This window comes from Sinocyclocheilus rhinocerous, unplaced genomic scaffold (genome assembly GCF_001515625.1).
Source record: "Sinocyclocheilus rhinocerous isolate Xijiao unplaced genomic scaffold, SAMN03320098_v1.1 scaffold2664, whole genome shotgun sequence".
Taxonomy (NCBI): domain Eukaryota; kingdom Metazoa; phylum Chordata; class Actinopteri; order Cypriniformes; family Cyprinidae; genus Sinocyclocheilus; species Sinocyclocheilus rhinocerous.
Genome location: NW_015635763.1, coordinates 801852 through 814951, shown reverse-complemented (window position 1 = coordinate 814951; position 13100 = coordinate 801852). Strand labels below are relative to the sequence as shown.

The following is a 13100-nucleotide window of genomic DNA, read 5'->3' as shown; positions in this document are numbered from 1 at the left end:
TTAAAAACCATAAAAAATGTTAACTGAAATAAAATGCAAAAAACTTTTTTTATTTCAGCTTTTTGGCAAAGCAACATTTCTCATTTTAATTTAGTTTGACTGGAACTACTAAAATAACTAAAAACTAAAAAAAACAAAAAACTACTAAAAAATTACAAAAACAAAACAAAATTACTAAATGGAGAATTCAAAATATTGATAAAAATATAATAGTATCTCAGTGATAATTTAACTGTGGTGTGTATATATTTATTATGCATATTTTTTTCTATATAGTTTATTTTAATTTATATTTGTTTTGTGGCCATGTCTCACACCCCAAGTAATTTATTACCTTTATTTAAAAAAGCCACAGTGACTACAAGTACCATTTGTAATTCTATTTTATGGCAGTTTTCCCAAAAATTTAAATTTTGTTCTTTTGAACACGTGGGGCAGAAGGGCTGCCTTATTTATCTTATTTTCGCGCTATTGTCTGAATTTTCGCATAAATTAAATTTGCAACTTCCACAACTTAACTGCCGATTTAGTGGCACTCTCTGCTAAATTTCAGATTATGTGTTCCCACACCCCAAATGGGTCTAAAAACATAAATATCACCACATCCCTGCGCTAAGCATGATATGGTGGTCTTATACCTGCACATTATAGTAGCCCAGTTATTGCTGAAATAAATACTACTCCCCTGGATGCAGTAATTTTGCTGAATGCTTGAAACGTGTGGCAGTAAATGCACTCTGTCTTACAGAAGTAATGTTCCCTGATGGGCGCTTTCTGAAACAGCCCTCGTGCACTTTTTGTTCTGATTCTGTGCATGCATCACTCAGGATGGTAATGCTCCTTTCTGCCAAACCAGACAAAGAATTATTAGTATGAAAATGAGATGCGTGAGAAGTTGACACTATGTCTTTCTTGCTCTCTTTTGACTGCAGTCAAAGCCCAGAGAGCCGTTGACAAGGAGTAGGGAGCAATGGAGCACTCATTATAGCTCTGGTGCACTGCACACTATTAAGAAGAGTTTGTTATCTCTGCAAGTGCAGGCTTTAGGGAGCAAATATCCTGAACGAGTGAGTTAGCTGCCTCTGCTCTAAGTTACAATGACAATAACAGTCCCTCCGCTCCACCTGCCGAGACTTATCCCCTCATTACACGAGCTTTAAAGACTCTCAAGGTGCTCAGCATCACAAAGGGTATTAATTCCTGTTTTGAACTTATGAGCCTTCACTAGGAAGTTTCCAGCAGGGCAATCCTTGGCATGCCTGTTTTGTAAACAACAGTCGCCTGCCACACTGAGAGGGGTTGCGGCTTTTTGGAGTCTTCGGGGCATTTTTTCCTCTTCTCTTTTTCCTCTCCTCCTGCCCGCTCCGGTTGGTTATGGAGTTTGCCGAAGATGTGACGAGCGTGGCAGGGCGGGGCGGCGCAGCCCAGAGAGTAGATCTTGTCCGCTCCTTACAGGGTGGAACTCAGCACCGTCGGCTCTTATGCAGCCTGACATGAAAATTATGTTTGCATTTTCATTTCCCCAGCTTAGCTGGTGTGTCATGAAACTCAACCTGACAGTTCCTTACCACCAGGCAGGAGCAGGGCCGGTCATCCCCTCTGCCGTGTAGGACAGATGCTAGCCAGAGAGTCGGCCGATTCTTCCTGCACCCGCAGATCGCACGCGGCATATGCCAGGACCGGCACGGGGCCCCTGCTTGAGCGCTTGTGTCACTGCCCTGCCCTGGGCCTGCGCCGTGACCTTTATGGCATCAGATACAGTACTCGGAACGAAAGATGAGACTTTGCAACGATGGGGTCAGCAGTACAGAGCAGCTGACATGCATCCAAACACATCCTGCATTATGATTGTCTGCAACAAACCCGGATATATATGCAGCATATGACTTAAAGTCAACATGAAATCAAAATTGACGCTATTTACCTGCTCAATACGCATTCCTGGTCTTATATTAAATTATTCAGTGCTCATTATTTCAAAGACAGAAATAGTTTGGCCTCATAATGTTTAATCAAATTGGCCTGATTTTACTCTAAAAATGACTTTCCAAATTTTCCAGGTTATGCCATTTAGGCTGCACAGGCTATTGCAGTATTAGTTGTTTTAAAATATTACAATACTTAAAATTAATATCATTAATATTGTTTCACTCAGAAATACTCCACATTACAGAAACAACATCAATTCAAAACATCAGTTCATGTTCACTTTAATGACTTATGTTGTTTTCTGTCACAAGTTTGTAGCATATAATAATCTTGATTCTCCCAGCATGCCATGCCTACGGTTTGGCATTCATCTGCAGTTGACAAGATAGTAATTACCGATCAAAAATGATCAGCCGGCAGCGTTTAATTTTTACAGAAGCAATTATGTGATGGGAAACATCTGTAATTTGTTGTTTAACTATTTGCTTAAGCTTCAAGATTGCTAACATCTGTTTGATCGGTTTCACTGGTTTTCATCAAATTGAGTGTCAAGGATAAAATGACGACTTATCAAAGCATTCTCTTTTCTCCAAACAAACTCCAAATACCATAATGATCGTTGTGAGGTTGGTCGGATTTGGGCTGTATATTCGGCATAGGTCTTTGGACGGGAATCCAACATTTGACTTTTAAAATGGATCTGTGCTGTGGAAACACTGAACAGGCAGCTTCATTTAAATCCAGTCCCTCCACCAATCATCTTTTGTTTTTGTTTCTTTAATCGTCCTGCTTATATCATTATCTTCATCAGCCTCTTTTCTTTAACTGCTGTTAACTTGACTTTCCTTCCTCTCTGTTCTTTGTGCGAGTGTGATGTACTGTCTTTCTGCTGTCTGTCTCTCTCTCATTCTCTCTCTCTTCCTCTCTGTATTCTCTCATTGGTCTCTGCGTTCCCCTCAGCCAAATATAAGTTTAACGGATATGTCAGATCACGTAAGTGTACTTCTCTGTTTTCCTCATTCCCTCATTCGTTCGTGCAACCTGCCTGCTTTGGCTCTTTGCTTTTGATTTTACCTCCACTAGCATTACAGCACAAAAGCTCTGTAGATTACTGGGGATTGATGGGATTGATGGGAAGGGGGGCCGTGATGACAGTTTCTCAGCACTGGGTTCTGGTCAAATGCATCAGAGGGGCTGCGACTTTAAAACATGTGCATGAGAAAAGTCAGGTGCTGAATAGAGGGATCCATATGAAATCCAGATGTTGCATAAAGAGCTCTGTGTCCTTGCAAGGGATGATTGAAGAGCTAGAAATGCTGTGAGGTATTGCACGTGTTTCTGTACTGTGATGACACCAACAGCAGATGGCGCTACAACTCCAGGGAAAATGGGATCGCAGTGGCAGTCTGGGGTTTGGTTCACAGCTGAATGTGTTTTAGGAAAATGAGTCGCCAACGAATGCTGAGAGAGCTTTAGCTTTATTGCTATTAAGTTTCATTTCGAATGTAACCTGATGTATTTGCATAAATTATAGGCAGACGTTATCATTTATTTTTAAATATTTGTTTTTAAATGTTTTGTGTTATATTTCTGAATCTGAAGGACAAAAAAATAATCTTATCTGCAAATTTATTTTAAAAAGTATAATTTTTGATATAAATTAAATTATGCTAATATTATTAGCAATTAGAAGAATTTAAGGTGATTAAAATGTTACAAAGTGTATGCATGCCGAATTGACTTATGTAGAGCAGCCATAAAATTAGATAAAGATTTAAAATGCATTTTCTCACAGATGTATTTTCTATAATTTAACAATGGCCTTGATAAGAATGCACAATTGCGGCTCGTCACAGGATTTGCATTTCATAAAGGGACAGTTGCCTTCTGGATTATTGTAAATCCACAGTGAAAGTGCCACAGCGGATGTTCTCTGTATAATGCTACTCGTGTTTGACAGGGGCCAGATGAATCCAGGAGTTATCTGTGGCGGTCTTTAAATCTATGCGGCAGCTGACGGCAGAAATAACCATCTATTTATTGCTCTGAGCAAGGTTTGGGGAGCGGGCGGAAACTGCTTTTCCACTTACACCAGATATTGGTTAACCTCTTGCCTTTTATGTAGATAGCATTAGGTTGGAGTCTTATGGCTGGGATGGCAGGCAGTGAGCTTGATAACTCCCTGTGTGTAGCACTTTAGGTCTCTTATATACACACCGCATACTCCTGTCTGTCAGACTGCAGATTGTTGTTATTTTGCTCCTTTTCGCAGCTTAATCTAAGACATTTTCGTGTATTGTGTGAAGTATTGATTTTCACACATTTTAGATGTTGTTTCAACATGGCTTTGCTGTATATTGAGGCAGAACGTAAAGAGATTGCTATGTTCCCTTGTGTGAGCACATCTCCGCCTGCACTGTGAACTGATTCATTGTGACGGTGATCAGGAATAGTATGTTCGTGCTTTGTTCTGTCTTGTCGCAGAGCAGGCGGGGAAGAAAGTGCTTCTAATTAATTAATGTTTATTAGCAATGGAAAAGCAAATGTCATCTTGAACATTTCACCTAAAGCGCTTGCCAAGTGGTTAAGTAGTGTTTAATAAAACTGAGGGGTCATAGTCAGTTATTCAAATATGCGACTGTTGCCTTTATGGCACACAGATTTGTGGATCTGTCGGTAAATGGTAATCGAAGGGGGAAATAAATGGCGCAACACTGAAAATCATGTCAACTTGTATTTTCATACTCAAATATTTATGTGATTCTCATGCAGTTCAGTGATAAATTATGAATGCTTCAATGTTTTAATCATAATATATTTAGTTTAGAAGCACTAATGGCATGTGCTTTTAGGTGACTTTTATAAAGCAATTTTAAATATTATAAAATACTTTTTATTTTATTGTTATTTTTTTTTAATTTACAGCCTCTTAAAATATTAGGTAATTTTACCTTTTTCATGACAAGTTTAATTCAGGTTGTAAAATGTCATGTGGTGTGACTCGCCAAAAGCTTCATGATATTCACGTGTTAATAATACATGATAGTTTAAAAAAATAAATTAATGAATAATATAAAATAATAATATTTGCTTTCTGTATTATATAATATATTAGGGCTGCCCTCGAGTAAGGATTGTTTTGGTCGACTAGTAGTCGTTCATTTTAAGCATTAGTCGTCTAATCGCACGTTTATTAATAAACCATTTAAATCATTATAAAGATCCTTTAATTGCCTACAAAGCCTAATAAGCGCTCAAGCACACGCATAAAGCTTGCCACAGCGTACCGCAGAAGCTACTCTGATAAAGTACAGACACCTGAAAAGTACTTTTACAGCAGAGTAAAAATACTTCACTACTGTCCGCCTCTGGCTATGATTATGAATGTGTCAGGGAAAAACAGTAAGGAGGCTGTTTTAATAATCCACTGATAAACAAGTGCTTTTTAACATTTTAATAATCCACTGATAAACAAGTGCTTTCTCGTCATCTCCACACCACAGTAGTGGAAGCGCCTGTATGCATGTTTCATACCAATTATTACTAGGGCTGTCAGTCGATTAAAATTTTTTATCTAATTAATTACTAATTACATGGTGTTTCGATTAATTAATCCAATTAATCGCAAAATAAATTTGACTGTGAAAATACCCACAAGAGATTATTTAAAGCTATTTTTGTGTTAAATGAGAAAGTATCAAGTAGACATTACAAATTGTAGCTTTAGAAATAAATTTTTTACTTGATTCAACATAAAATGTATTACACATAAACATTTAGGCTACAACAGCCTAACATAAACTATGGAACATAAAAGAAGATAATTTGAGAAACATCGCAGTATTTTTTGTTCGTGCAATGAAAGTAATTGGTAACTAAAAGAGCTTTGTTACCAACAGTCTTCAGAATACCTTTTATGTTCCACAAAAGAAATGTTTGAAACGACATGACGGTAAGTAAATGATGACAGAATTTTTTTTTTGGGGGGTGAACCATCCCTTTAATGTTTTCATTTTTATTACTTTTGTTATTGTTTTTTATGAAATGATACACTAAATAACAAACTAAATCTGCCAGCAGGTGGCGGTAAATGTCTTCATTCGATTCGTTCAAACAGCTGATTCATTCAGGAATGAAGTAAATGGCTCTGTTTATGAATGGGCCTTTGAATCATTGATTCACATGATTCGTTCAAAACGTGGATTCATTCAGAAACTAAACACCACTGTGTTGCTCGGAGACACGCAACAATTCTGCTGTGGCTTAAAAGATAATGTGTTCTTTGCAAAATTGAGCAAAAACACATAATATTGTGTTTAAAATATAACAATACCAGCTTCTTATTTACTGAACTGTTGTATAAAATCACATTTAAACTCGTGATAGATCGGGACAAAGTCAGCGCTCCTGTGATATTGCTCTCGCTGCTCGTGTGATATTGTTTGATATGTGATATATATAAATATGAGAAAAAACTCATACAGGGGCATTTTTTGCTCCAATATCTTGAATTTTATGGCATAACTGCATTTATGGAGTTATTACCCTGCGTCATATTTGTCAACAGTCAACTAAATGAAATGCAAGATGACATACAGGTCTGGGGGCGGGACCAGTGCGTTAACTGCGTTAAAATATTTTAATCGCGTTATTATTATTATTTTTTCATAACTAAGAAATTAACGCATTAAACTGACAGCCCTAATTATTACATAATCTGAGAATATTTGTTTTACATTTGAATTGGTTCATTTTAAAGTAGACATTTCAGTCTCTATAGATATATTTTTAATGTCTGTAAGGCAAAGATATACTTAGAGTTTTGCGTTCAAGTTTACAGACTGAGACCGCAGAAAGCGCATCCTGTTTGCTTTCATTATTTTACAAAAGCACGTTTTGTTGTGAGTGCACACAAATAAACGTAGAGTCTAATACTAACGATTAGTCGACTATTAGGAGGCAGCCCTAATATATATATATATATATATATATATATATATATACACACAAACAAAAAACAAATATTAATTTAATTTCACATTCAAGGTGTAAAGAAAATGTTAATACATTTAATAATAAATTAAAAACATTAATACATTTAATCTTTTTTTTTTCATTTAATTTAAATGCTTCATAAAAATAGTATAACATTTTTCAAAACTATATGAAACCAACATGAATACAAAATACATTTTCTAAAAACTTGGCACATGCGTTTTAAATATGTTTTTTTTTTTAAATACTTGATTATATTTTTCCTTTTCTTTATCGTAGGCACTCTTATATGTCACTGACCCAATTCACAGTCATCTCTCCTGTTTTTGTCTTCCACTGTTTGACAGTAAAGGAGGAAGTTATACCGACTTTTCAGAACCGCTCAATCAAACTGGCCAACAGCATGGCTGTTCCCAACACTCTTCCCAGTGTGCTGCCGGTTATAGAGTGCTCCACGACTGCCGTACCTCTTGTTAATAACCGTAAAGGAAGTCTTCTCCCTCCGGCACTGCCCTCACAGTCGCGCCTCAGCCTGGCTGGTCTGAACCGGGCCCGCAGCCTACCCGGAAAATACCGCTACCGCCCCAGCACCATGTCCTCCACGCTCACCCCCACGCACTGTAGGTGGCGCCTTAGGACGCATTAGTCAGTGCTGCAACAGACAACCCCTTCCTCCTGCATGGGTCCCTGCAGTCACTGCTGCATGCATGTAGAGCAGCTAGTGGCTAATGTACACCCTGCCCCAACACTAAGTGTGTGTGTGTGTGTGTGTGTGTAATGTGTGTAACCAAAACTGCTATCGAAAGAAGTATAGCTAGGTTACACATCAGTATATACAGTGGGCTCCAAGACCACTATTTAAAATAGTTTTTTTTTAAACATTTGTTTCATTATGTATTTTAAACAGTTTTTCTTTACATATCTTATTTTTTGTTTGTTTGTTTAATTTTATTTTTAATTTTTTTATTTGATTTTTAGTGTTGTCTCAGTCTTATAGACCTAAGCCAGTTGGCCATGGGCCAGCTAAGTTGTACAAATAAAATGTTGAGAATTATAGTAATTAAAAAAAAATTTTTTCATTACATAAATATTTCTGATTTATTTCACATCATTATGTAATTTCTTAAATACATATCTTAAATATATCTGAATATTCATTTTACTTTTTTTTTCTTCTTCCTTCTGGTTCATTTCCAGGTTTAAATTAAATTTTCAATGTGGTCTTGGACTTTCAGAGCTAAACCAATGTATTTTTCCTTTCATATCTTAAATATTTCATATTATTTTATGCATTTAATTTCCACGCCATTCCAGGTTTAAATGTAATTTTCAATGTGGTCTCAGAGTTTTAAACCTAAGCCAGTTGTTATGAACACCCTACATTTTACAAAGTGTCCAGAATTATAGTAAAAAGGTGCGAACAAATGAAACGAAACAAACATAATTATTTATGTTATATCTCTGTTGTGCGTTAAAGCATGCTTCAGCCCGTTGTCTGTCTGAAGCAGAGGAGACAGATGTCTAGCTCAATCGTTCTGATCAGCGTCACAAAAAAACGAGGGCTATAGCTGCCCGTGGTATGGAACAGTAATCACACTTTGGTGGGCTGATCCTATTTTGATTGAGGTTATAAAAGTGCCGTAATATAATTTGGAACAAGCAGAGACTTGCTGAAATGGCCGTGTTGCAGGTGGAGTTATTTCATTGTTAAGCCTCTTACTGAAGGGCACCACTGTAGCTCGTAAATCTCTGCTGCCTAATTTGGAGGAGCAAGGGCAGGAGAGAGCGGTCCGGCCCAGCCAGGCCACTCGCTCAACAACCATAACACGGAACAAAGGGCCACTGCACCGCCATCTTATCAGTAGTGATATTTTTAAAGTTGATTACTGTCTCACATTGCTTCTTCCACAGTGTAATTGCAAATGTCAAGCACTGGCATTTGGTAAAGACACAGACAGCATCTTTTTGTGTATTTTTTCATTTGAACAATTAGATGACAAAGGGAAATCAGAGACCTACAAGTATATGCGTCTGCAGTATTTGTCTCTAATATTTTGCTGTGCTGATGAATTTCTAACAGAGCCACACTAAAGCAAGCTTGCAGTGTTTTAGAGTTTGGGTTTCTGTTACTAGTTTGTCTCTAATATAAATCAGACCGTGTTGGGTCCAGTATCTGGTATCATATCAAATATAAATAAAAAAGATGCATAATATAAATATAGCAGTTGAGCATAACAAATATTAAGTAATTTGATGAAATGAAAAAAACATGTACTGTGGTAGACATGGAAATTATACATAAAATTCCAGGACAGAAAATATTTAATAGTTTTTATCACAACATAGTGAACACTTTCTCCCCAACTTAAAGGAACAGTTCACCAAAAAAAAAATAGGAGGAGAGGAGAAATTTTGAGGAAATTTACATGCTTTTCTGATCCATACAGTGACTTAAAACTACACTTCTGTTGAATATGGTGTGTACCATAGCTGCTTTTATTTAAAAAAACGACAATTTCTTTATGAAGTAACTCTGATGTCATCAATATCATTTATTTTCTTAGCACCCCCACATATTGGTCTAGCCCCCCCTTAGCACCGGTAGAGAAAAAATTCTGGCGGCGTGCCTGGTGACCAAAGCTGTTAAAGCACCATAAATAAAATAAAGCTCAAATTCAAGTTGTTCAGTTTGGCAGATATGGCAACTTTAGATGCAAAGGCTAGAATTTGATGCTATATGTGTAAAAAAGGAGCATGTACATTTTTCTAAATTTCTCCTGTTGTGTTCCTTAAATGAATAAGTCATACAGGTTTGGAATGACATGAGTGAATAAATGATTTTTAGGGTGAACTATTCCTTTAAGTAAAGCTATAGTTTTTGAATATTTCACCTTTCTATATCCATAACATCTCCAACGAAGCTTAACCTTCAGGCAGCTTTAACACTCGCACATGATGTGTTTATAAAGCAGAGAGCTTGTGACATTCACAGGCCCCTCAGTAACGTCCTTCTTGAGAGGCGTTTCAGTAAGAGAAGGCTCAGTTCAGGGTGCTTGTTCAGTGCTGAGAGTGCTTGTGGTACGGGGGACAGACTCACAGCGGAGCCATCACTCACAGCTCTCTGAGTGATGAGGATTGATTTCGCCATGTAGTCATCCATTAAAAACCACACACCAAATTACTCTTCTTTTTCTTTTTTTCTTCCCCTCTGTCATTGTTCGAGCTCATGCCCTCCAAACAATGACAGAGAGGTAAAAGATAGTTTGATACGGACTGAAATAAATCCCCACACACGCACATCGCTCAAACCAACTCTTTGAAAAGAAAATTCATGGAAAATAGGGTGTAAAACTTAATGGTTGTCCTTCAGGTCTGTACTTGCCTTCTTTAAGTGTACTTTTGTCCATACTAACACTGTTCTCTTTCTATTTTTGGAGGTCTTCACAGATTTGAGTGTTTTTTGCAATGATTGATTGAGTGTTGGCTTTTGTGTTCTTTAATATGTCATCTCCAGCACACTTGACAATCCCAGCTGTCCACAGTCTGACACTCTTTGCATGTGTTTGCAGTCGAAGATGAGCATCCGTCAACACTGTCGCCCAAAAAGAAGCAACGCAACGGAGGCATGCGAAATTCACCCAACTGCTCACCCAAAATGATGAGGTAAGACATTGATTTCAAGACGCTCCCTCCAGCCTTCAAAAGGAAAGACAGGACGGATGGTGCTGGGATGGTGGGAGTAGGAAAAGTGGAGAAGGAGAAAGAAAGTGTGGAGGGAGAGAGAGAGAGGGAGGGGAGAGCAGGCCTTTCGGGCCGAGGCGTTTGAGCTGTCAGCCTGTCAGCGGTTAATGATAGAGCTGAAATATTTCTGTCATGAAAGCAGCTATGAAAAGCTGTTTGAAAAATACTCTTGCTTTAAAGTCTCAGCTGTCATCTACCCCCAGTCCCGTCCACATGTAGTTCTTAAACAGCGGTGGCACTAATGACGGTGCCGACCAATCAGAGACGCCAGCATGGTTACTTAGCCTCGGGGCTCTTCATCTATTGTGGGAACCCCTGTGAGGCGTGTTTTTCGTACTTAAAGCCATATGTGAAATGTATCATTGCAATCAAAAATGAATTCAAATATTACCTTCCTTTTATCCTGTCCGCTGGAATTAGAATGCCTCTAATTGATTTTGACTGATAAAAGGACTTGCTTTCCGCCCATGTGGCCAGGAGATGTTTATGCAGAGATTGTAAAAAACGCAGAGACACGCCGTGGAGCGAGAAAGTGTTGCTGAAGGTTTAGAGGAAAGGACAACTTTCTGCAAAGTGATAGCCAACATGTTTGACTGTATGTATGTTTGTGTTGCAATTTAGTGCAGAGCCAGTCACATTTTCTCAGTTAGTATATAATCCCAGTTTTATGTTGCAGGCTTATTTTTACTGCAATAATTGTAAACTTTTACATAAAACGTAGTAGTTTTATTTCTTCAATGTAATATATATATATATATATATATATATGTATATATATATATTAAATATTGTAGTAATAGTTGTAAAATGTAACCTTTAATTAAAAATTGTTACATGAGACAGCAGTTTTAGTTTATTTTTACATATTGTATTATAAATTAAAAAATGAGGGATTGTTTTGTTTTATTTTTTACTTTTCATTTTTATATTTAAAATAATATTGTATTACTTTTTTTTTCATTTCTGTACCACCCACAATGCATTTATCTGTAGCTTATAATAATTACCCCAGACAGAGGTCTCCAACATGAATCCCCCCCAAAAGAAGCAATTATGTCAAATTTTTACATACTGTAAACTGTCAGCCCTGCAGAGGAGCTCGCTCTTTAGTCTGCTTTCCAAGTGAAAATGATCAATGTTCAATTGTTTCTTTTCGCTCTCGGTTTTAAACAATAAACTGCGAGTGGAATGAAAAAAAAATAGCTTTCAGCGATTGCTTAGAAGGATCTTTGGTTTTTATTCCTTAACTTACAGCACAAAACTGTTTTTCTGAGCAGATTTGAAGGTCCCCGTTTGCCATGTAATGTATGCATCGACTCTTTGATCTACAAGTGATAATAATTCTTGGGAGTTATTTACCCTGTTTTGAAACGCTTCAAAGCGGTGTCAAAGTTTTCTGTGCTTTAGGGTGCCTGTGTGTTCAGCTGGCTCTTGGGTACTGGATGACAGGTCCTCTGTTCTAGGTGTAAGCTTTTTCAAGCCAAAGCCCTGCAGCGAAACATCAAAATTACCAAAGGCAGACCCTTCAACCTGTGCCCTCCTTGTCAATATATTACAACATACATTAAATACCTCGCCTTTACTAGGTGTGTTTTATGCACAATGAAAAGCGATTGTTTGAGGGAGCCTTAGGGATACTTTATTCAACAAGCAGGAAAGGGAAAAACAGCCAGCGTATACCATATCAAGTATGGTTTTTACAGGCTTCTGCGCCTCCAGGCCGCCGTAAATAAATAATGATCAACAGATTGGCTGTGGGTTTTTGAAAAGCATGCCTTTGTCAGTTGGCATGATAGGGAAAATTTTCAAAGCGAGGAGCTGCTTTCATAGGCTGCTGGAGAGGGATTCGGGGAGCCAGTGACTGCCGAGTGATGCACTGGAATAGCTGAACGCTGTTTGAAAACAGCCCGGCTCTCAGGGCAACTTCTGTTCTCTCTCGCTCTCTCTTTCCCCAAATGCACGTCTAGGATGCTCCTCTGGACATACCAATTAAATGGAGAACTTTCTGTCTCGCTTACGGTACCTGCTAGTTTCCTATAAAGTACTCCAGGCCTTTTATTTTCAGATTATATGTCTGTTTAAAGAGTGTTTTTGGCTTAGTTGTTTGCAAAAATGAAATCAAGTGGAAGATGCACTAACATTCAAAACGTTTCTTTCTTTCTTTTTTTCAATTCTTAATTCTTGTTTTTGAAACAAGTCACCAAGGCTACATTTATTAAATTATTTGGCAAAAATACAGTAATACTGTGAAATACTATTACAGAATAACATTCAAATAATATTATTAAAACAGATGTTTTCTATTTTTTTTCTATTCTATTGCAATTTATTTCTGTGATGCCAAAGCTGAATTTTCAGCATCATTATTCCAGTCTTTAGTGTCACATGATCCTTCAGAAATCATTATAATATCCAGATTCGGTGCTCAATAAACA

General features: G+C 37.4%; 1 protein-coding gene across 12 annotated transcripts in view; it reads left to right on the top strand.

Annotated features, from left to right (window-relative positions):
* The window catches only part of LOC107747466 (calcium-activated potassium channel subunit alpha-1), a 261309-nt gene that overhangs the window by 226267 nt on the left and 21942 nt on the right, over window positions 1–13100 (top strand). For 7 of the 12 annotated variants that reach the window (XM_016561980.1, XM_016561979.1, XM_016561984.1 and 4 more), the window contains 2 exons: window positions 2890–2922; window positions 10494–10587. In XM_016561980.1, coding sequence (XP_016417466.1) covers window positions 2890–2922; window positions 10494–10587 — 127 coding nt within the window. The remainder of the gene's footprint in view (window positions 1–2889; window positions 2923–10493; window positions 10588–13100) is intronic. The other 5 variants (XM_016561987.1, XM_016561986.1, XM_016561981.1 and 2 more) reach the window with 1 other exon arrangement.